Source organism: Perognathus longimembris, chromosome 21 (genome assembly GCF_023159225.1).
Source record: "Perognathus longimembris pacificus isolate PPM17 chromosome 21, ASM2315922v1, whole genome shotgun sequence".
NCBI classification, from domain to species: Eukaryota; Metazoa; Chordata; class Mammalia; order Rodentia; family Heteromyidae; genus Perognathus; species Perognathus longimembris.
The window spans coordinates 6,983,651-7,008,810 of NC_063181.1; the positions used below are offsets into that span (position 1 = coordinate 6,983,651).

The 25,160-nt window shown below is 52.5% G+C and overlaps 1 protein-coding gene across 1 annotated transcript in view; it reads right to left on the reverse strand.

Moving 5' to 3' along the window:
* Dock5 (dedicator of cytokinesis 5) overlaps positions 1-24,899 on the reverse strand; it is a 115,132-nt gene extending 90,233 nt beyond the window's left edge. The window contains exon 1 of the mRNA XM_048330992.1: positions 24,712-24,899. Within this exon, the coding sequence (XP_048186949.1) occupies positions 24,712-24,754 (43 nt within the window). The 5' untranslated portion in view covers positions 24,755-24,899. The remainder of the gene's footprint in view (positions 1-24,711) is intronic.
* Between the last annotated feature and the right edge of the window lie 261 nt (positions 24,900-25,160).

Below are 25,160 nucleotides of genomic sequence, written 5' to 3' on the forward strand. Positions count from 1 at the left end.
GCACCTTCCAACACGACCCCCGGGGCTCTCTGAAGGATGGGCCAGGCCTCGTCCTCCAGGAACACCTCCCACTCGGGAAAGCTGACCTCCGTCCGAGGCTGTGCGCTGAGTCACAGGCCCGGGGCACTGGGAGGGCACCGCTGGCTTGACAAGCGGCAGACTCTGCGCTGTTATCGACTGGCGTTATACACTCAGGCAGGGTGTGGCGGTGCGTGCCTGTAATCCCAGTTACTCAGGAGGCAAAGGGGCACGAAGATCAAGGACCGAGGTCAATTCTGGGCAAAACGCCAGAGACCCTGTCTGAAAAATAACTGAAAGGTTGTGGGGGGGGGGGTGTGTGGTTCCAGTGGCAGAGAGGCCCAGAGCTCAGTCATCATTACCCGAAGAGGAAGAGGAAAAAGAGGGGAGGCGAAAGAGGAAGAGGAGAGAGAGAGGAGGGGGAGGAGAGGGAGAAGGAGGAGGAGGAGGGGAAGGATGAGAAGGGAAGTAGAGGAGGAGGGTAGGAGATGGGGAGGAGGGATAGGAGGGGAAGATGAAGAGGAAGGGACGAGGAAGAAGAGGAGAGGAAGAGGAGGAAAAGGGAGAGGAGGAGGAGGGGGAAAAGGAGGAGGAGGAAGAGGAGGAGGAGGAGGGAGGAGACTCTCAACTCTCCCACAAGCGAACCCCACAGAGGAAGGCAAGCCCCGGGGGGGGGGGGTGGCCCAGTGAGTGAACTGAAGGCCACTGAGATCCGGACGCCCAGTCTTCCCGTTTCAGACGCCAGGGGCAGACAGGTCTGCGGAAACCAACGGTGCCGTCGTTTCAAACACAGAACCGTGTGTCTGCGTGCCACGGCTGGCGCCCTCTCCACCCAGGGTCCGAGGAGACCGAGGACACAGCCATCCGCATGCCCGCTGGTATTTTCACTCACGGAGTTGAGAAATTTCAATCACCTTTCCCTTTACCTACGCCGAGGAAAGTCCTGTCAAAACTGCTCCGCTTGGGGGACACATCGGGGGTCGTCACAAGGGCTGGGGCCGGAAATAGAACGAGCAAGGCCCCAGGGCCGAGGTGGGGTGCGCTCAGGACCTGCACCCCCTCCGCACCGGGGGGCTCCGGGGAGACGGCTCTACATCCCACAGCTGGAGGAGGCCGGGCCCACACCCTCCAGAAAATCGGGTCCGGGGACCCCATTCCACGACCCACCCCCCAGTTAATTCGCTGCTGCAGTCTGGGGACTCGTGATCCCCCAAAAGCCAGAGCGCACGTATGCTCGGAGCAGACGCCGCTGTCCCAGGCCTGGCACTCCAGACACCAGACATCATGGCGATGACACCAGACGCCCGCTGTGTGTACACAGGTACTGGACAGGGAAGCCGGGGTCCTGCCGGGCTTCCAGAAGGCTCTGCCCCCATCCTCAGCCTGCCCCAGGCAGGAGGACGTGCGCAGCCGTCCAGTGAGGGGGACACGGAGCGGGACAGGACACAGGCCCAGGTATCCCGGGACTGGATGGTGCCCCCAGTCCCAGCCCCCAGGGGTGTGGAGGGAGGGAAGCCCCGGGGTAGGGAGGGGCCGGCAGTGTGGACAAGCCGGGTGGAACGAGCGTCCAGCCCCAGGCAGGATGAAGTTGGATGGGAAAGCTTTCCTCATGAGCTTCACACTGAACTGTGTACTTCTGGAACGTTCCATGTAATATTGCAAGTCTCTGTTGACGTGGGTCCCTGACACCGCAGGGATGGACCAGCATTTCCCTCTTAGCCACGGTGATCAGAAATGGAGCCCCTGGTTCACAGGCCCTGGACTGCAGGACTCCACACCGGATAGGGTGTCCTGGCCCATCTTTCTCCGCTGTGTGGACCCAGCACCCGAAGCAAAGGCACAGAACACGCAGAACGGGACCCGGCACGGTGAAGCACGGATTCGCGGCTGAGAGGCAGAGGTGGCAGCAGGCAGGAGAAAGGAGATGGAGGTATCTGACTGGCCTGCTAGTCAAAGGCTCCTCCCCTTCACCCCTTCTCAGAGGGTGTGGAGCTGGGGTGCAGCTCAGGGGGATGGATGGCGGCGTGTGCCTGTCACGTCAAGGGCCCCCCTCCTCTCTCCCCGCTCCCCACAACAACAGCAGCAGCACCCCACAGAGCAGTCATGGCTCAGTAGGCAGCACACAACCTGGTGGGCTGGGCAGCAGGCCTCGTGGGCAGCCACTTCGACTGCCTTTCACTGTGTGGCTGCTTCGCCTTGGGGGCGGGGAGGAATTCAGGGAAAGTCTAGTCTTCCCAGAGCTCCCCTTGAAGGATACGGTTAATTAGACCCTGATGGAGCGGGAGGAAAAACACAGAGGCAAGACCCCCAAGCTAGAAGGCAAACATGGAAAAGGAAAAGAGAAGAAAACCAGATCCTGTGTTGGAAACCTGCACACAGGAGGCATTAACCGACGCATACCCCACAGAAAGGCGACAAACCACCGCCCCAGCCAGAAGGGCCTGAAACCTACCCAGGGCCACTTTTGTTTTGCTAACTTCACACACACACACACCCTTCTCCCCCCCAGCTTTTGTGTGAAACAAAGCCTCCTAGGTGAAGAGGAACTGAGACACCAGAGAGACCCCAGGGAGGGTACTGGACCCAGGCCTGGCTGGCCTCCCTGTCTACACGGCCAGTTCACTTCAGGCCAGAAACACAAAGGCCGCCTCCGCCTCCTGGGCAGGAATCGGGCTCCCTTCACGGAGCCCGGGGTGTCGGTTTCCATCTTTTATTCCCACCCACACCCAGCCTAGTCTCCGGAGAGCCCAGGCAAGGGGCCAGGGCAAGAGCTAGCCCACCCACAGCGGCCGGCCGAGGGCTGGGCTCCAAAGCCCGGACTTGCAATCAACCTGCCTTTTCCTGAGCCTGAACACATGATCCTTCAACCCACCAAGGAACATTCTCTCCAACAGCGCTCATCCTGACTCAGGGTTCTGGCAGTCAAAATTCAGGGCTGTTTCACAAAGCCAAGCCCAGGGGGGTGATTTCTATCTCTAGAGCATTCCCAGACAGTTTCTAGAAAGAGTGGAGGATGGCGTTGGCTTCACGGGGCGTCCTCGGAGGATTTAACACGGAGGGAGTTCACCGTGCGCTTACAAGCAAGCACTACCCCCACGGAGCCCGTCAGCCACGGGACACATCTGGACAGCTCCTTTCAACACCCTTTCAACTGCGTCCTAGGTGGTACCCACCTCGTGAAGTCTCACCCCACGCTGACGTCTTGGTCTTCCTTCTCAGATGTCCCTCCCACCCTGCCTGGCACCCCAATCAATGGCTTAGCCCACCGTGCGGGCTTCACGCTGGGTTAATAAAGGGAACTTGAGCCTATGGGATTAAACTCCAACCTACTCCTAGAACCAAGTGTTTCCTGGAAAAGGTTGCAAAGATGGATTTAGCTTTGGAAAATTTTGATCCTCTTGTGAATTAAGACTACTCATGAAACTTAACAGTTGGATTTTTTTTTAAATATCTGGGTATTTCTGCTTGTCTATGGATACAGAAACTTTTCTTTATCTCTGTCCATATTGATAAATAATAATAATAATAGCATTTTATATTTCAGAAATCCTATGTGCTGGGCACTGCAGTGTGCAGCTGTAATCCCAGCTCTATAGGAGCAGAGGGAGGAGAATCTTGGCCCCAGGTTGGCCTGGGCAAAAGAGCCTTGCCTCGTGGGTAAAAGCAGTTAAAGCAAAAGGGAATGGATGTGCGTCTGAAGTGTGAGGCCCTCCACACGAGGGTGCAACAGCAGGCGTGGTCACATCTAAGGGGACCCACACTTTGGACCCCTGAACTAGGGGCCATCGGTCTTAATCCCGGCCCTCGACACGATCCTCCCTGCAGGAAACCCTTCCCCCGCCCACCAGCTCCCATCCCAGACCACGGCGTTCCGGGTGGAGCGACTTCAAGGCCTGACTCAGCCTCCGGCCCAAACAACCCAACAATCTAATTATTCACCACTTTGCGTGTCGTGGGGAGCGCAGAGCCGGGGGGACGGGGCCCCACATTTGCCCCAAGCCTCCGCTGGCATTTCATCCCAACGCAGAACGGGCAGGGAGCCTACCCAGACCCCCCTCGGCAAAGAAAGAACTCATTTTCCTGCCCCGATGCCAAGGGCTCCCATTTTCTCATGGTTTCTGACGATACCGAGTGCCAGCAAAAGATCAGCCGGCCACCGGCACATCACAGAACCCTAACCGCGAAGCTGGGGTGAAAAAGAATGAAGAATTAATAGTCACGGCCACGGGAGGGGGAGGAGACGGGGGAGGGAGAGGGCGAGGAGGGAGGAGGGAGGGCAATTAGACGGGAGGTCACCCACGCGCAGGGCTTTGGAATTTGGTGCACATGGTCCCTCTCACCCCGTATCTCCGTCACCCGCCGTCACCTAGAAATTCCACGCACCCGTGGCTAATCGTAGCTGAGATCTGAGGACCGAAGTTCAAAGCCAGCCTGGGAAAGACGAATCCACGAGACTTCACCCCAATTAACCATTCAACAACAACAACAACAACCCAGAAGTGGAGGTGTGGCTCAAGTGCTAGAGCACCCGCTCTGAACACAAAAATAAATCAATAAAAGGCCAAGAGCACGAAGCCCCGGGTTCAAGCCCCACGACAGGCAAAGAAAATTCCAGCAGCGACTGGCGGGATGAAATAACTAATGACAGCATCTTGTTACCGCCGTTCCCCTTTTATGACACCCAATTTTATAAATTAGACTTCATAAAGCCTAGGATACACAGGTCTGAGATGCAGACTCCCCCCCCACACACAAGGATAAGGGGCACGACTGTGTTCATGGAAAGATCTGGAAGGTGCTGAGGCACCTTGCTGACCTGTCCAGTTAGTTAGAGCACGTAACTTCGGCACACAGCAGCGTCCTTTTACACTTCATCTCTGTAGTGCAAGTGGTGTTGGAACACACACACACACACACACACACACACACACACACACCCCAGACGGAATCCGATCACAACCACGAGTCGGCTTTCCTGGGGGCAGTGTGGCCGTCCATCGTAGGTCAGAAGGTGTCAGGTGTGGGTGGCTGTCTCAGAGTGTGAGGGCCTCTCCGGAGGCCACGACAGACAGGCCCAGGCACTGCTTGTCCCCCAGGACCTAAACTCTCCCCCCCACCAGCTCCACCTCCTCTGCTGGCTGTGTGCGAGCCCACGGGGTGCAGGGCCCGAGCGGCGGTCTGCTAATAACCCGCTGCTGCCCCCGCGGAGGGCTGAGTGCCACAGACTACGACAAAGGCTGACAAAGGCTACCAACGTGGGCTTTTTTGTTTGTTTTGTTTTAATCCCCCTGGAGAGCAAACTCAGCAAACACAGCAAATGTGCTGGTGGCTTATAAAGCAGAACCTCCCCAAAGCAAACCAAACAACAACAAAAACCATGAAAACAATCAAGGCCATCCAACAAACCTCCCCACCCTGGCACCTCCTGGGTCACCCCCTGCCCCCCTCAGCCCCTCAGAAGCCTCCAGGCGCGAGGCACGGCAGCCCTGCCCCTGGGGGGGGGGGGGGGAGCGCTTCCCGAAAGCACAGTTCTCTCCCATAGAAAAAGCTCCGGGCTGGGAATATGGCCTAGTGGCAAGGGTGTTTGCCTCGTATACAAGAAGCCCTGGGTTCGATTCCCCAGCACCACATATATAGAAAACGGCCAGAAGTGGCGCTGTGGCTCAAAGTGGCAGAGTGCTAGCAAAGAGCAAAGAGAAGCCAGGGACGGTGCTCAGGCCCTGAGTCCAAGGCCCAGGACTGGCCAAAAAAAAAAAAAAGCTCTGCTGCCCCAAGGCCCCAGAAACAAAGCCATACGTCTCCACCATCCTTCCCACACCCCGGCTTCCTCCTCTACAGCTGAGTTATGGCTTCTGACTCCAGGAACTTCCCACAAAACGCAACCCGGTCCGCCTCGTTGAGTCTTCGCAGTGTGCAGTGGACACACAGGAAGCCCAGGGTGAGTGAACACATCTCCTCTCCCCAGGTCTCCCACCAAACATCTCTCCCTGCCCTTCCTTCCTGCACCTCCGGCTCCCCACCTGCTCATCCACGAGGCCCCCCAACAGATCTGAGCCCTGACCACTGATCCACAAGACCCAGGCCAGAGGCTGAGAAAGGCATATATCTGTGTGTGTGTGTGTGTGTGTGTATGTGTGTGAACTACTTTCACCACACCCAAATGCCTACCAGAGGGGGAAAGTCAGGGGTTAAACGATGGAGACTGAACTTTGATCCGGTAGTGGCATGTTTGTAATTCTATAATGCCCTCCACCCTCCATGCTGAGTGACATACTGAACAGCACAAAGCAGCCTTCATCCTCCCCCAGGCTGAGCAACATGGTTAGTTTCTGGGGCGGGCTAGGTTCGAAGCCATCTCCGGAAGAAAAGTTCCTGAGACTTTTATCTCCCATCAGTTCCCGAGACGCTTTATTTCCAATCAGTCAGTGACGAGCGCAAAGTGGAGCTGTGGATCACGTGGTAGAGGGCCAGCCTTGAGCAGAAAAAGTTAAGCAAGAGCACAAGGCTCTGAGTTTAAGCTCCATTACCAGCGCAAAACAAACAGAAACAAAACCCAAGTCATATTCATGAGGTGGATAATTCAAAAAGCTTACTTAATCTAAGCCCATGCTGTTAACTAACTAGCAGGGAATTCTTAGAACTAGGAAGGTTGGCTTAGTGGTAGAGTGCTTGCCTAGCTTGCATAAAGCCCTGGGTTCGATTCCTCATAAACAGAAAAGGCCAGAAGTGGTGCTTTGGCTCAAGTGTTAAGAGTGTTAGCCTTAAGCACAAAAGGGATCAAGGACAGTGCCTGTCCCCTCCTCCCCCCCAGTTCAAGCCCAGGACTGGCAAACAAATAAACAAACAAAACTTGGAATGCCTGTGGTAAAGTGATGGATGGAAGGAGGGAGGGAAGGAGGGAGGAAAAAGTTAGAAAAGCCTTCCAGTCATTCCAGAAGAATGAGGCCCCGTCCCTCTAGCCTGCTGATAACTGCCAGAAGACAATATGTCCATGAACAACAGAACATATGTTACATTCCAGATATTTCTATATCCTCCTCCTGTCATTTCTTAATAGCAGCCGTTGGAAGACGTGGTACAACCATCTGACGATAATAATAAAAAGAGGAACACACACAGGCCAGGCACCGTGACTCAGGCCTGTAATTCCAGATACTCAGGAGACTGAGATCTGAGGACTACAGTTCAAAACCATCGTGAGCAGGAAAATCTCCTTGAGATTCTTAATCTCCAATAACCACCAAAAAGCTAGAAGTGGAGTTGGGGGCTCAAAAGGGAAGAGTAGGAGCCTTGAGCAAAAAATAAATAAATAAATCTCAGGGACAGAGCCCAGGCCCAAAGTTCAAGCCCCAAGAAAGAAAAAGGACAAGACCCAGAAATACTGTACTTTTCCTGAGGTTTTATAACTATTAGTTAATGCTTCACCAACATGGAATTTTGTCCCTGAGTCCTAAAAGAAATGGAAGGAAGAAAAAAGAGAGCAAATGAAAGCACAAATGAATGGGTGTATGTGTCTTCTCTAGTCTATAAGTGGCCAATCAATAACATGAAGAAATGTTTGGCATTCTTTTTTTTTTTTAGTGGTGGGGCTTGAACTCAGGACCTGGGCACTGTCCCTGAGCTCTTTTGCTCAAGGCTAGTGCTCTACCATTTTGAGAGCCAGGGTGCCACTTCCAGTTTTCTAGTAGCAAATTAGACATAGGAGTCTCACAGATTTTCCTGCCTGGGGTGGGTTTGAACTGTGATCCTCAGATCTCAGCCTCTTGAGTAGCTAGGATTATAGGCATGAGCCACCAGTGCCCGGCTAAAATTTCTGGATCGAACCCAGGACGTTGCACTTGCTAGGCAAGCGCCTTGCCGCTGAGCTACAACCCAGTCCATGTTCGACATTCTTAGCCATAAAGGAAACACGGATGAAAACTAAAGTTCCAGCTCACCTGCCCTTGCCAGGAGGAAGAACAACAAATGCTGGTGAGGATGTTGGGAGAAGAGTGAAAGAGGGGTGAGTGTCATCCAAGTAGATTACATGCATGTATGGAAATGTCACCAGGGAATCAGTTTTTAACATTAAAATACCCTAACCCCCCCAAAAAAAATGTCTTTGGGCAGCAAATGAGGGCCTTTCCCTTTTTCTTCATCTAAAAATCTCTCCTCATGTCATTACTTTAAACCAGAATCAAAATACTATCAAGGGAGAACGGGATGGGGTTGTGGGTTGTTTCATGGAATAAGCTATTTGCTTGCTTTCTTCCTTTTTTTGTTTTCCGTTTGTTGGCTATCTGACTTTGAAACAAGGCATGTGGGTAAAATCTGCACTGAGCTAGCAGATTCACATCTAATTCAATAATATGTTATCTATCTATCTATCTGCCTGCCTGCCTGTCTGTCTGTCTGTCTGTCTATCTACATACAAGACAGATTCAAAACTTCTAAGGCTTTTGGTATAGACCAGAACTCAAATACGAACAGAATCCTTCCAACCATTTTGGAATCAGTGAACCCATGAGCACGCAGCCTGGAGCTAGCAACCAATCTGAACATAATCTTGAACAGCAATCTTAACACTGCCAAAGGCAAACTAACTGGCTGCCAGCCTCTCCCCAGGGAGGTCGTGGTTTTCTGGGAGGTGGTTCTAGATTGTTCTGCATGCAGACAGACATTTGTCTCCTTGGAGACAGGTATATACAAAACGACCACTCCAGTCCTCAATAGATTCCTAACTTCAGTGTCTCTGATCATCTATGTGATAGGAAAATAGAACAGGCAGAACGAGCTGAGGCTACTGGGGACAGATGTCTATGAGGTCATACCGTTGGGCTGTATTCTGTGGCACTCCACAAAACCAAAGAGGAGGAAGCAAGCCTTTAGGTAGTAGTCCTGCCTCTTCTTTCTCCAAGCTTTGTATACATATTCTCTCTCTCTCTCTCTCTCTCTCTCTCTGTCTCGGTGCTGACCTGGGGCTAAAATTCAGGGCCTGGGTACAGTGCCTGAACTTTTTTTGCTCAAGGCTAGTGCTCTACCGCTTGAGCCACAGCACCACTCCCAGCTTCTAGGTGGTTAAGTGGAGATGAGAGTCTCACGGACTTTCCTCCCCAGGCTGGCTTCAAACCACGATCCTCAGATCCCAGCCTCCTGACTAGCTAGGTTTTACAGGCATGCCTGGAACCCACCAGCATTGGGCTACGCATTCTGTATTTCATATAACCCTCATACCTATCCATCCAGTCAGCTGCTGGGACGCAGAATATTCACGAAGGCTGTGGGCCATCCCAGAGCAGTAGGAGGAATTACAACTTGTGAGAGGGGATTCACACTCAAGTGGCATGACTTAAAATATATGTGGCAGAAGCTGGCTGCTGGTGGCTCGCACCTGTACTCCTAGCTACCCAGGAGGCTGAGATCTGAGGATCACAGTTCAAAGCCAGCCCAGGCAGGAAAGTCGGTGAGACTGATCTCCAATTAGCCAGCAAAAAGCTGGATGTGGAGCTGTGGTTCAAGTGGTAGAGTCAATTCAGCAAAAAAAAAAAAAAAAAAACTAAACCAGAGCTCCATGTCCTGAGTTCAAACCCCAGTACCAGCACAAACAAGAACAAAAATCCGTGTTTGTTCAGTGTAAGTGAATTCATTCTTTCATTCATACATTCATCAATCATGTTTTAAGGCACAGCATAAGGCAGCAAGTTGAGTGCTCCCCTAAAAGCACAGCCTTAAAGACCCCCCCCCACCCCAGAAGCTCAAATTCCCCAGATGCTTGCCAAGATCAGGCCGTTTCTGATCACATGGCTTTAACACTAGAACTGGATTAGTATTTGGCTTGGATTTCTGAGGAAGGTTTAGAGCCAAGCAGGATCAAGTACTTCCATAGTCATCCCCGCTAGTTCGCCCACAGGGACCCCCCCCCCCCGGGCTGCCAGGCTAGTGAGCTGTCAGGCAGCTGTGCCCAGAAAACTGCAGATAAGGAACACACACAGCCCACCGGGACCGGAAGTGTGCTATTCCTATCCCGACCTTCCCGCTTGGCCCCAGAGTCTTTTATGGCTTCACAAAGGCGGAGGGCAATAAAGCTGAGCAGACTTGGGCTTCAAGAATCCCACCACAGGCAATGCTTCTGCAAAGCTTCCGCTCGCGGCAAATGGCTCTTGTGATTCTGCGCATGGTTGCCCACAAGGCCCTCCAGTCTGCAGAACTGACAACAGCACCCACAGTTCTAATGTTGGCTTAACATGTGGCTCTGAGAAAACCACCTGTGTCTAGATCTTCCCTAGCAACTCAAACACAAACACACACGTGTGTGGATATTCATATATATGGGCAGATACTATATACGACACTGCTAGACTACAGAATTAATTGCAGAGATATTCCCTCTCGCTCTTGACATACTTCATTCTAGGGAGTGCTAGATAGAATACCATGCATTTGTCACTTAGAGTAAGAAAATGGCATCATACTTTCTTAGGAAGCAATGTTCAACATCCTTAGCCATAAAGGAAATGTCGATCAAAATGACACTGGGATTCCATCCATCTCAACCCCAGTCAGAACGGCCATTCACGAGGGAGTCAAACTCTGAGACTAATGGTTTATCCACCATGAAATAACCACTTAGGGCCTTAAAACAACCAACAAATTCACATTAAAATTCATGAGAAGTGACTCTACAAGTTTCCAAATTGAGGATTGTAAAGACATGCGCCTCACATAAACAGGAAAATTCCCATTTTTCCTTGACTGAAGCAAAAATCTTGGACTGAGTTTTTGATTATAAACAGATGGAGCGTGCCTTACACAATTAGCTGTTAGAAAGCAAAGTGTATTAAATTATAGGCAGCCACCAAGAATTACAGGAACATTTTTTTCAAGTTTTGCTAGAGCCAACTATGAAAAACCTATGTGTCAAACCCACCCAGTACATCCTGTGTGATCAAGGAACGCTACCAAAACAGGGTCTGTCACATGGTAGAACTCCAAGACAGAGGTAAGCACAGGGGCTTCCTTTGGTCACAAATTACAGTAGCCATAACAGGATCGTTGAGTGCAGATTATTTGCTTAAACTGGTGATCTACTCACAGTATGCAAATTCTTCTTCTGACCTTTGACCACCCATTTCCTTCCAAGAAACTATCAACGGGGCAACTCTTGTGTACAATTTCAGGAATTAAACTCTAGCACTTAGCGTCCACAGACAACACACTGCCATGAGTTGCATCCAAAAAACTATTTGTTTGTTTGTTTGCCCGTCCTGGGGCTTGAACTCAGGGCCTGGGCTCATTCCCTGAGCTTCTTTTGCTCACAGCTAGCACTCTACCACTTGAGCCACAGTGCCACTTCTGGTTTTTTCTGCTTATGTGGTACTGAGAAATCGAACCCAGGGCTTCATAAATTCCAGGCACGCACTCTACCACTAAGCCACCTTCCCAGTCCCCCCCGCCGCACCAATATTTAATGAATAAAATAGTACACTTTTTTTTTTTTTGCATCTTGGTCTTACTCCTCAAACAGATGTTCAAAACAACCCAGAGTGATGTGATGTACAATCTTGCTTGCTCCTTCTTTTCTTTTGTCCAAAGTTGGGACTCAAGCTCAGTATCTGATTCTTTCATTAGCTAGCACTCTACCACCCGAGCCATACCTCCAACCTCCTCTTTCTGAAAATGTCCACACAGGGAAGCATAAATACCTTACATGTATATTGCAGTAAATTTTCACAAAGTGAATATATTCCTCTAACCAGTAACCAGATCAGGAAATAGCATGAATTAAAGGTAATTTTAAAAATTAGCTGGGTACTGGTGGCTTACACCTGTAATCCTAGCTACTCAGGAGGCTGAGATCTGGAAATCGAGGTTCAAACCCAGCCCAGGTAGGAAAGTCCATGAATGAGACTCTTCTCTCCAATTAACCACCAGAAAACTGGAAGTGGCGCTGTGGCTCAAAGTGGTAGAGGGCTAGCTTTGAGCAGAAAAGCTCAAGGACAGCACCCAGGCCCTGAGTTCAAAGTCCCACAACCGACAAAATAATGGAGTGAAGATAACCAATAATTCAAGGTCCCATCTTCTTTCCAGCACATTCTCGGCTTCCTGCCTGGAAGACATCAAGGCAAACTTCCTTGACATCTAAAAGCACAGATTAGTTGTCTGCATTGGTCCATATAAACTCAGAATAACCCAGCATGTACTTCCGTGCCTGTCTTGTCTTTGCTTTGCCTTCCGTCCATCCTCACTGTTTGTGTGCATGTGTAAGTCAGCCGTCCTCTCCCTGGGGTACAAGTTATATATCCATTTGCCTCTTGGTGGGTACTATGTGGTTTCTAAATGGACGCTTCTTTGCTTGGTGTACCATGAGTATTCCTTCACGTGGGATTTGTGGGTAGACGGATGGCTAACCTGACTAGGAACTCCTAATCAATGTCCAACATGGCTGCTCCAATTTCCATGCCCCTTGCACGGGCAGAAGCCCGCCCATCACCACAGCCTGGACGGCAGCTGAGACTTGCACGTTTGCATTTTTCTACTCCACTCAGCCCAGCCCATCCAAGGGGGCTACGCTGGCCCAGCACTGTGCTTGAATCTCCCTGGTGGTAAGGAGGAACTAGCAGCTGTCCACGGGATTTTCAGACATGACCAACTCCTTGCTATGAAGCATTTGTTCACTTCTAGCGCTCGTTTTCCTATTGGATCTCTTTTGCCTCCCATGAAGTGTAGTTCTTTATGGTCTCAATAGAAGGTACTGTTCAGATGTGTGCACTAGGAAGATATCTTCCACTCTGGCTGCTTTTCTAGTCGCTCCAAGGAGTCTTTTGGTCAACAATTCTTCATTTTAGTATGATTGGCAATTGTTTTTCTTCCTTTTTTGTGCTGGTCAAGGGGATTGAACTCAAGGCCAAGACACGGCTCAAGGCTAGTGCTCTACTACTTTGAACCACAGTTCCACTTCTGGTTCCTTTTGGTGGTTAGTTAGAGCTAAGAGCTTCCCTAGCAAGCGTTGTAGGCTGGCTTAAACAGCAATCCTCATATCGCAGCCCCCCAAATAGCTAGGATCATAGGTGTGAGCCACCGCTGCATGGCTTGATGTTTTGTTTTCTTTTCTTTTGCAAGAGTTGTATGTTTCCCTTTAAGAAATCTCTGCCTATCCCAACATCACGGTGTTCTCTTCTCCCTCGAACATCACAAACCAATTCTGGTAAGGCACAAAGTAGAGGCACTGCTGTAGTCTTTCAACAGAGACGTGCACTTGACTCCATTCCCCTTTTTGATCTGCTGGCTGTGTCATCTCGATCAGACACTGTCCATTAGCAAGCTGTATGGAAGGCATCCTATGAATAAATCACCAAGCCCATTACCAACTGCGCAACAGTTACGTCTTTAACATGATTGCGCTACAAATCACGCTGTAATAAATAATGAATAGCCACACACATTATTCCTCACATATGTAAGTTGGTCAGTGGGCTAAGCTCACTGAAATGGATTTGCTAAGTCAAACATGATGAATTTGAGGCTCTGTTTGGTTTGAGAAATGGTCTAAGGAGGCCAGCTCTCTACTTCAGGGCTGTCCTCGAACTTGCAATGAACACTGGATGGCCTCCAGCTTGTGATCTTCTGCCGTACCTACTAGGAACTGGGATTACAAGCATGTACAACCACACCTGGCTGGCTGAATGCATGCATTATTTCTTGATAGGTTATACCAGACATCACTGGATTCTTCACACCAAATACAGTCCTTTATCACTGCGATGATACCAAACTTCCCAATAGTTCTGATCCTCCGGATCCTGTCTTTAAAGACACCAAATGTGTAACCATGCCTTGAGTACCGACTGATTCAGAACATAATTTAACATTAACGTTCACTGGAGGGAAAGCAAAACTGGAACACACAGGATTCGGTGGACTGGCCTTCTTGACTTGCCACAGTAAAGAGCAAGGGCAAGTTGCCATTTACTCCTGGTGTGAAGGAAGCCTAAAGCGAAGCAGAAGCACCTTGATACTAGCAAGGCAGATAAATAGACAGACAGGCAGAGCCTCTGTTTCAGGAAGTGTTTGCTCCAGGACGTCAGTAGCCGATTCTCTGCATGAGACGCAGTCCTATTGCCTCACCCAGGGTGAAACCATCAGCTCCCATCAGAGACCCCGGAGCAGGAGCCAAGCCACAGGAAAAACCAGGTGCCTGGCTCAGCCTTGAACTCTCCAGAATGCGGCACCATCATTTCCTGCTGCATGACACGTCCATTAGGTCTGACCTCCGGGTCAGTATGATAACCTGCTAATCTCCATAGGTCACGCTCACCCCTCAGCACTAGGCCCAACACAATGACACCGGTTCTCCAATGCGCCTGTGCTGACTAATTCTGCAAGTGATGCTTTGTCACCCCCCCCCCCCCGAGCTGTAACCAAAGACACCAAGCGGGGGGTTGGGGGGGAGGAGGAGGGGGAAAGGCAGGATACCACATGAGAAGTCAGTGACCAGACTGTGCAAGCCACAGGGTGACATCTACTTTTGCAGGCTCCAACCTCCGGAAACACACTTCCTCCCCAAACTCTTCAAAAGAGGAAGGTGTTCAGTAGGTGGAGGTGGATGGATGGATGGATGGATGGCTACTGCTGCAGGGCTGGAGAATTGCACAAGGCACCTTTCCCACGCCCCACCCTGTGAACCATATATATCCAAGCCCCTGAATCTTATTTACTATAAAAATCTCTACCTGAAAAGTAAAACAGAAAACACAAGCATTCTCTTCTAGGAAGCCAGATCTGATCAAACCAACTGCCCTCCCCTAAAGGACAGAGAGAGAAACAGCGAAGAGTTGAAATGGAAATCTGCTAGGAGCCGGGCTCCAGTGGTCACCCCTGTAATCCTCGCTGGTCAGGAGGCAGAGGTCTGAGAGTCAAGGCTTGAAGCCAACCTAAGCAGACAAATCAGATAGACTCTTAATCTCTAATTAACCAGCAGAAAGCTGAAGCCGAGGTGTGGCTCGGCGGATAGAGTACTTAGCCTTGAGCAAAAGAGCCAAGCGAGAGCTCAAGGCCCTGAGTTCAAGCCCCAGTACTAGAATTTTTTTTAAGTAATAAATAAGATACAAATAGTGTGAGCCTAGACACGGTTCACTCCCCTACGCTTCTCTCTTCTTTAGCTCGGTGGTGCTGGCCAGGAGGAGGGATTTCCACACTTCAGTTTTTCTGGACTAGGATTCAATACACAAGAAGGCAAAACTCAGGCTTTTCTCTGTCGTCGGACTTGATGGTCTCGGGACTGGTCTCCTGGCAGAAGACGTTGGGTGAGGCGTGCCACCTGGGTCTGGCCTGAGAGGAGGCGGAGGTGAAGGGGAGTCCAGCCTTTGCAGGCACACGGGGGGAGGGGGTGCGGGGGGAGGGGTCACTGGGAAGCGCTCCTGCTCACCCGGGCTTGCTCAGCAAGGACTCTCTCCCTCCTTCTCCTTCTCTCGGCTGTCTTCAAGAACAGAGTCCACATCCGGCACCGTCGGGAGGTGACCGGGGAGGCGGCTGTCAGCTGATGCGAGCCACGAGTGAGTAATGACTCCTGGGCCGTCGAACAGCAGGGTCTGTGTCATGGCCAGAGACTTGAGGGAGACAAAGCCCCTTGTGTGTCTCGCGGGCTCAGGAAGCGACTGCCAGCGATTCAGACAATGATTTGAGCCAGCCCTGACCGCCAACCCCGGCACAGAGAGGACCCAGTCCCAACATCACTTAGAAAAACAATGTCCTGGGCCGTGGCCTGCCTCTGTGTGCTCACATCTCAGCCCCGAAACGGTTTCTCAAAAGCACTCCTTAAGTGCAAATTAGTACAACCACTTTGGAGAACAGTATGGAGGTTTCTCAAAAAGCTCAATATAGACCTACCCTATGACCCAGCCATACCACTCCTAGGCATCTATCCTAAACAGCAAACCCCAAGATATCAAAAAGACATTTGTACTTCCATGTTTATCGCGGCACAATTCACAATAGCCAAAATATGGAAACAACCCAGATGCCCCTCCACAGACGAATGGATCCAAAAAATATGGTACCTATACACAATGGAATACTACATAGCGATTAGGAATGGTGAAATATTGTTATTCGCAGGGAAATGGTCAGAACTTGAACAAATAATGTTGAGCGAGACAAGCCTAGAACACAGAAAACAAAGGGGCATGATCTCCCTGATATATGACTGTTAACAAAGGGAGACGGAGAGACAGTAGAGACCAAGTCTGTGAAACCAAAAACAGCTTGTCAAATGGTATTCCCCACAGGATTGGGGCAGCGACCCAACAGTATGTAACTAAAACCAAACAATTACTCAACATATAAAGGTCAAAAATTGACCTCTCAGGGGAATACAATAGCTCAAAAGCTAGGTATGTACGTTCCTATAAGACTACATATGGTCTAATATCGACATTACACTTAAAGCCCTAGGCGAACTTTCTTGGGCGTGGCCACGTGGGTACTGTATATGTTCTTGATACATTGTGTATTGTATATATGTCAACCTGACCTAGAGAAGGGATAGAAAAACAGGACGTAAGATATCACAAGAAATGTACACACTGCCCTACTATGTAACTGTACCCTTTTTGCATAACACCTTGTCAAAAAAATTTGTGTTCAATTAATGAACAAATTTTTTTAAAAAGCACTCCTTAAAGCTTACCAAGAAACCTATTCATCCTGAGGCACAGAGGGCCGGGCGATCAATCAAGATCAATGGGTTCCTGAAGAACGCACGCTCGTCCGGGTCCACAGACAGTGGCACACCGTAGGTGACTCGGTATTTGATCTCCGTGAAAAGAACAAAGCCATTCCAACCCCAAGTACGGGCCCATGTGATGCTTTCGGAAGTGCTGAAAATCCTGCTCAAATGATTGTGTTATTTCATTGAATACTTTGTGAAAGAAGCTAACAGTTGGAAAAAAAATTGTTTTTGCTTTTTGGGACAACTCACTGTGATAAGATTGATTTCTTTTCATCTTTTCAAACCCCCTCAAAAATTCAAAAGCCAAGAAACCAAAACATTCACTTACATTTCAGCTAACATGGGTAACGATGCCGTTCCCATGAACAACACAGATATTTTGACAAGTCTTTTTTATTTCGAGACAGTCTAACTATCTTATGTATCAGGCTGGCCTTGAACTTACTATCTGCCAGCTTCAGCCTCCCAATGCTGAGGAAATAGTTAAGTAACTAATGCCTTTGCTTCAAAGCCCTCTAAACTTCATTTTCTTCTTCTGCACCGTAAGTGTGGTCTCTGACGTTTTCTATTTAATTACTCAGCATTAAGGACCTGTTTTTTTTTTAAGTGTGGGTGTATACACACACACACACGCACACACACACACACACACGCTTGAACTCAGGGCTTCACAATCTACCTTAGCTTTTTCACTCAAGGGCTGGTGCTCTACCACTTGAGCCACAACTCTACTTCCGGGTTTTTACTGGTCCACTGGAGATAAGAGTCTCAGGTCTGTCTGTCCAGGCTGGTCTGGAGCCGCAGTCCTCAGATCTCAGCCTCCTGAGTAGCTGGGATTAAAGATGTGAACGGTCATCACCTGGCTAGCGATCTCTTCCTGTTTTGCTAAACTGGCATTTGAACTCAGGGCTTCGAGCGTCTGTCCTTGCTCTACCACTTGAGCCAAGGCCCCAGACCTGTTTCTGTTGGTCATGTCGGAGAGAGGAAATCTAGCAAATTTTACTACCTAGGCTGGCCTTGAACCTTGATCCTCTAGACGTCAGCCTAGAATGCACCTAGGATGACAGGTGTGGGCCACCAGCGTCGGGCTACCAGAGAAAGCACCTCGACACCTGCTTGGGAAAGGGGAAGTCTCGAGGTCACTTTCCCTGTGGCGGCCTGTGCCCTCTTTCCTTCCCACTCACACTGCACGGGCCTCATGCAGTGACGCAGAGCCGCCCGCTAGTTCTCCACTGCCACCGGGTCTCACAAGGCCCCTTCCTCCACGAAGGCTCCACAATACCCCAGAGGGGGAAAAGCAATGTAAGGAGGGAACCCAGACAGGTTCCTCCCCCCACCCCCCCAAAAAGCAACATTTATTATCTCCAGCCTTCTGTTCACGTAGTCCTGTGCTAATGCAGTCTATTAAACCCACTTTATTATGCAAATGTCCCTTTCTCTACGGCCTCCTATCTCGACGGAGCCCCTCCTCTGGTGGGCAAGGTCACCTGGGGTAGACGGTGGGTCTGGCATTCAGCGTGGCAGCCATTCCCTGAGCTGACTGGGAGCCCCGTGCTGTTCCTGGGGGCCAGAGGTGAGATGAGATAATGACAAAGGTCCCTGTCCTTGGAGCTTTCCATTCTAAGTCAACACCAAGAAGGGGCAGGGCTGACACCCAGCCCTGGGGGGCAGGAGGGTAGATGGGGGGTGGGGGGGAGGAGCTGGCACCCTTGGCTATCTGCTGGGAGCGCTGGATGGGGAAGGAACCTCTGGACGCCCAGGGAGAACATTCCACAAGCGGGAGGAGTGAGTACCAAGGCCCTGAGTCAAGCGGTGCCTGGGGAGTTCAGATCACAGAAAGCAGCCGGCCAGTGGGGCGGGGAGGCGAGGACCACGGAGGCAGAGAGGAGAGAGCTGCGGACCAGCCCCACGGGGCCAGAGGCTCCGCCGAGCGCCTCCGTGCAACCCTTAACGCCAGGAAAGCACCAGGGGAGAGATGGGCGCACGGTGGCGACCTTTCAGAGGCTTCTCTGACTCCAGAATGATGGGGGACGGTCAGGCCAGCTGGAGGGCTCAGTGGCAGCTCTGGGAACGGGGGGGGGGGGGGCGGGGGCGCTGCAGGCTTGTGGGGGGGGGATGAGAACAGCAGAGGCGTCAGAAGTGGAAGTTTGGTGGCTCACGCCTGTCATCCTTGCTTCTCAGGAGGCTGAGACCCCAGGATGAAGAAATCAGCCTGGGCCCGAGAGCCCATTAATCTCCAATTAACCCCCCCTCCCCCCAAACAAAGCCTGAAGTAGAGTGCCAGCTTTGAGAGAAAGGGGGCAATACCCAAGTCCTAAGTTCAAGCCCCAGTACTGGTATAAGGTGTACTAGGAGAGTAACACAATAGGACAAACGTCACAACTTATTGCACTGAAATCGCTAGCATGATTACTCTTGCTCCTTGGAGCCACTCATAAGTACAGGGCACTTGGACGCCAAGCTGTTGACGAGCCACCGCGAGATGGTGACCGACGGGCAGGTGGCATATACAGCACGGACACACTGGCCAGGGGGTGGCTCGGGACCTAGACGGGGAGAGATGGCATCGTGCTACCTAGAAGAGGACGCAATTGAAAACGTATGACTTATTCATTCTTGGAATTTTCCACTGAATTCTTTCTTCACTCATCATGGGTAACTGAGAGTGGAGACAGAGAGAGAAAAAGAGAGAGAGAGAGAGACAGAGAGAGGCCTATGGATGGGGAGGGACAGCCGTACTCACTGCTTGGGTGTTTGTTGAGCCGTTATAGAATAGCAGCCGCGACTAAGGAGCACCATGAGTGCCAAAGAGACAGATTCCATGGGCATTGGCCACTCCCTCTCCTTCTTGTCCAGGAAAAGCAGATCCTGGGTTCTAGCACTGGCTAGCAACAGTGGACAGTCAGAATTCAACCCTCTGCTCTTCTACTTCTGTGGCCTTTTTTTTTTTTTTGGTCGGTCATGGGGCTTGAACTCAGGGCCAGGGCGGTGTCCCTGAGCTTTTTTGCTCAAGGCTTTCCACTTTGAGCCTCCGCTTTCTGGTGGTTAATTGGTATTTGTGCATCTCTTTAACATCAGACTTGGGCGAAGGCAGCTGGATTCTGCCCCACAACTGCCCTGCCTCTGCCCTTCCCCCGTCTGCCTCTGCCTTCACCTGCTGCTCTTCACACCTGACCCAGAAACCCCACACAGACCCACCAGAGTGAAGACCAACCCGAGCCAACCGCATCTCAGGACTACCTGGGAGGCGGGAAGAGGGGCCTCTTCATCCAAGAGCCTTCTGAAACGTCTCTAAGTCTGCATCTGCAACAGCTGGGAACGGAACCTCACAAGGTTAGGTTCCTAATGAGTGAACATTAGTTCTCTCTTCTTTCTTAGTCCCTTTCCTTAGCTTCCACAGTTGGAAGACCCTGAGGACATGCTCGGGGCCCTCTCTTCAGGTGAATACAAGGGCCCGTAACTAATTAGCCCTGGGAGCTACAGCCTGGGTCTCTATTTATTTACAAGGCCGCGCTAAAAGCTGCCCTTGAACTCTTAGCTCCTGAAACCCAGCCATCATTCCAAGTGTATTGCCACTCATTCAGAATTCTGATAGCTGCTACCTGTCGTCAGATCTGGTTACTTGAAGCGTACCTACTGCAGTGTCAAAAATAACGAGCTTTTGAACACAGCAAGTCTCATTTGCAGTCCTCGTACTTTAGAAGATTCTGGGAGGGCAGGGTCCTCTGACAAAGGGAATCCTGCAACTCAGAGGGCCAGAAGCCCTGAGCACCAAGTTCCTCCCTCTAAGAGCAAACTGGACGCATCAGCCTGCCAGCTGTAGGGGCCCCCACACCTGAATGCATTCACCCACTGAGACGTAAATCCAAGCGCTTTGGACTCACTGGGGAGCCACAGCAAGAGCTAACAGTGGAAGCAAATACTTCCCACTCTGCCTCCTAGAAACCGACGCGCAAAACCCCAACTTGCGCTGCTTAATCGTCCTGCAAAGAACCCATAGCCAGCAGGACCAGCAGCTGTTGTTGCCATAAATGGCGCCACAGTTCACACCTGTAGCCCTAGCTACTCGGGAGGTTGAAGTCTGAGGGACTGTGTTTGGAAGCCAGCTTGTGTAGAAAAGTTTGTGAGGGTCTTATTTCCAATTAGCCAGCAAAAAGCTGGAAGAGGAGCTGAGGTTCAAGTGGTTAAAAAAAAAAAAAAAAGGCCAAGTGTAAGCACAAGGTCAAGCCCCAACATAAGCACATAAGAAATGGCTTATGCAGAAGCAGACTTAAAAACACACTTCAAAAACGTGCACATTTATCATTCATATGCTTAAGATCCATATAAAAGCAAGGAGAGAGGGGAAAGCAAGAATGAAGAGAAGTCCCTTGGCCCCAAAGGAAAGCACTTGTTCCCAGTACCCAGTGCACCGCCTCACAGAGCTCACAGTGCTCACAATCGAGTCAATCTACGTAGGTGCAAATGATGTAGAGATTAAGGAAACTGAACTGTGTTCAAAAGCCGTGGCCTACCAGCCAGACTGGGTTTCCTTCCCCTTAGCAAAATCAAGGCTACGTCAGAAAAGAGCCAAGAGGGACACCAAGATAAAGGAGGCAGCGCCCGTGGTAAAGCACTCGCCTCCAGTAAAGAGAGCTCAGGCCAGGCGCCGGGGCTCACACCTGTCATCCTAGCTACTCAGGAGCCTGAGATCTGAGGATCGCGGTTCAAAGCCAGCCCAAGCAGGAAAGCCGGCGAGACTCATCTCCAGTTAACCACCAGAAAACCAGAAGTGGCGCCGTGGCTCACGTGGTAGAGCGCCAGCCTTGAGCTGAAGAGCTCAGGGACAGCACCCAGGCCCTGAGTTCAAGCCCCACGACAGACAAAAAAAAAAAAAAATGAAATGAAAAAGGAGGCAGGGGAATTGAGTGCCCTGCCCACAGGGTGGCCTGGGGGGAGAGGGGGACCAGCCTTACCCTGTCCCTGACTCCGCCCACCACAGGCAAGGGGTAGCTGGCACTCATCACAACACCTCCAGGTGGCTACCCTAGGGCTTTCTTTCTTTGCCAGGCGAGTCTCCAGCCAGCAGACACAGTAACACCCCAAGACGGTCCAGCCAGCCCCCCATATCCCCACCACCCTGCCTAGGCCCTGTCCTGCCGCCTTGTTTGTCTCCTGTATTGTCACGTGCAGAGCTAGGGACAAAGTGTTTGCTCCCACTTCCTTCCATCTATCCAAACAAAACACAAGGCACAGTGGCTGAGGGAGAGGCCGGAGTCTAACGAGAGGAATAATGCTGCATGAGACGCATGCAGGTGAGCGTGCTCCAAGACCAAGGACGAGCAGGAAGGAGAGGCCTAACACAGCACACCCTCTTCACCACAGGGGATACGTTCCAGACACCTCACCTCATACATGCCTGAAACCTGGGCACCAAGCTCCGTAGCTACTACATGGTGCCCTGTGGTCTTTTTTGTTGTTGTTTGTTTTTTGTTGTTTTTTTGGCCAGTCCTGGGGCTTGAACTCAGGGTCTGAGCACTGTCCCTGGCTTCTTTTTTGCTCAAGGCTAGCACTCTGCCACTTGAGCCACAGCGCCACTTCTGGCCGTTTTCTATATATGTGGTGCTGAGGAATCGAACCCAGGGCTTCATGTATATGAGGCGAGCACTCTTGCCACTAGGCCATATCCCCAGCCCCCCTGTGGTCTTTTTAACTTAGGCACAGGAAGGGATCAACACTGGGTAGTAATGAACTAGAAGAACTGTAACAAGATATCCTAGCAAAGACGGTGTGACAGTGATGTGTGTGTGCCCGGCTCTTGGGGGGTGGGGGGCGCAGGTGAGTGTGGCCGTGGAAAGCCAGCAGGTGAGGGGATTACACACCTGGCCTGGCACACCCGCACGGCAGGGCCGCAGCCTTGAGTCATCCTGCCAGAGTCACTGATAAGGCCGAGGCGAGGCCACACAAGCCGGCCTGGCACGGCGTCCACCTGGACCGGAAGCAGCCGGAAGGCTTGGGAAGCGCTCACCAAAAGTGGATTCGAAAACCTGCAGGTGATCCTTCTCAAGTGACCACCCCAAAGCCGGAGGTGGAGCTGTGGCTCAAGGGGTAGAGTGAAGCCCTCTGAGGCACTCAAAGAGACGGCACCCAGACCCTGAGATCAAGCTCTGGTACTGGCTTAGGGGAAAAAAAGGCAATTTGAACCGGCCGTGGGAGCAAAGTGCCAAACAGGGACCCTCCGTGGTAAGTTTACCGCGCAGAGAGAAGTCCATCTGTCTGCACAAGAAAGAAGACGCGAGGATGTTGGTGAAGAAGGGAGCCCCTTGATGGGACCCCCAACATAGCTGAGCTCCCTTTAGACTTCTGGCTAGGCCAGGAAAGGTTTCTGAGCCGGGAGGGAAAGGAAGAGGAATGGAAGCTATTTCTCTGCTCCTTGCCCTGTCTGCAGCAAAGGTCAGATCCACTCCTAACAGGACGCACTGGGTCTGATTTACACCCTAGGGCCATTTCAGGCACATTGTGGGCCCTACAAATACAATCTAAATATTTTTGTCTTGACTAATGATAAGAGATAAGAAATACTAAACTGACTGGTGGGGGGGGGGGAGGAAGAGGGGGATAGTAAAAAGAAAACAGACTTGTTCCTATGCCCAGGAAGATAAAATGTAACATTCCTGGAATATGTTTTGCATTCACAACACCCAAGTCATAATATTTTGGGGAGCAGCTTTTTTTTTTTTAAACCTCAAAACAAATGAGAATCTATAACTGTTTCGTCATTAGAATTCGGTCACTGCTATTGAGCCTAGGAGGAGGCCACACACAGGGCAGACCTTACTTTCTGGGAGCATTTCTCTTCTACCTCACTGGCCGGGCATCCCAGTGAGCCTCAGGACTACATCAAGACCTGGTGATGGGAGGCACAGAGATATCACCGGCTTCTAAGCTGCACGTGTGACAGCAGAGTGTGAATGAAAAGGCGTGTGTGTGTGTGTGGTTCAGAGTGGAAGGAAAAATACTCAGGTTCACAATCCGGAGCAACCTAAAAGTGCAATAGTAATGATGAGGGTCTTTTTCTTAATGCTATGGAGACACCTAGAGAGACCGTGTCTGTCGCTGGCTTGGCTGTCAAACATGAGACTAGGCACTACTCGGGGTGGGGTGGCGTGGCAGGGCTGCTCCCCTAGACCCGGGAGGTGGGGAAGAAGGTGGGGATGAACCCGAGCGAAAGTGACGGTGGGCCCCCGACGAAGTTGAGCCTCCCGGGTCTGATCGCCAAGGTGATCCCAGCTAGCGGCCCGGCCCCCGGAAGGGCGGGAGGCGCGGGTCTCTCTCTCTCTACCCGGGCGGGAGCCCCTCGCACCCCCCGTTTCCGACGCGAACCCCGGGACAGGGCTGTCGCGGTCTGGAGTGGACCCCACGCGGACACCCGGGGCCCGGCCTCGCCCCTCCGTCCGCGCGCACCGCCGGGGACCCCGCCCTCCTTCCCGATCCCCCCCCCCCGCAACCCCAGCCCCGGGGAGGAAAAGGGGGCGCCGCTCTCCACCCCCGGCTCCTCCTTTTGGGGCGTCAGAGAAGAACCTACGAATGGCAAAAACGCCCGGCTCGAGGAGCGGGCGCCCCGTGCCGCCGCCCGCCGGCCACCTCGGGCAGAACAGACCCGGGACCCGGGACCCGGCGCGGCGCGGGCGGCGGGCGCGCCCCTAGCCTCCGCGCCCCGGCCGAGCCGGGCAGGAGCTCGGGGCTCGGGGCTGGGCGGCCGCTCCCAAGCCCAACGGCAGTTTTAGCCGGCGGGGATCCCCAGTGCTGAGGACTTCCCCCGCGGCGCCCCAGGAAGGCGCTCCAGACCCCCGGGGTCCCCCGAGCTGCGGCCGCCCGAGCGGAGCCCCGAGTCCCGGCGAGCGCGGGTCCCAAACGGCCGACGCCGCGCGCTCGGCCGGGGCCGCGGCGGGGGAAGTCGGCGGCGCTCCGCTCCGATCCGGTGCGGTCGGGGCGGGGCGAACACTCACCAACCCCGTACTTCTGCCTCTTGGTCGGGATCCAGCGGGCCATGGCGGCCACCTCGCCCCGCCGCGGCGGCGACTGCGGCGACGCTACAGCTCCCCGGGCTCCGGCCACCCCCGCGCGCCCCGGCGCGCCCCGGGCTCGGCCGCCATGTTCCGCCAAACTTCGCCGACTCCACGCCCGGCCGCGCCGCCCCGCCGGGACTCGCTCCCGCCCCGGGCCCGGCCCGCCCCGCCCCGCGCCGCCCGCGGTCACCTGCTGGGCCGCACGGCCGAGCGCGCCCTGCCCGGCGCCGCCCCGGCCCCTCCCGCTGGCCGCGCCCTCCGCGCGCCCGGGCCGCCCCTCCCGGCCCGCGATCGCCGCGCCCCCCCGCGGGCGGGCTTCCCGCCCAGGGCGCCCCGAGTGCGGGCCGGGGCCGCGGGGAACCCCGCGGGACTTCGCCTCCCGCCTCCGG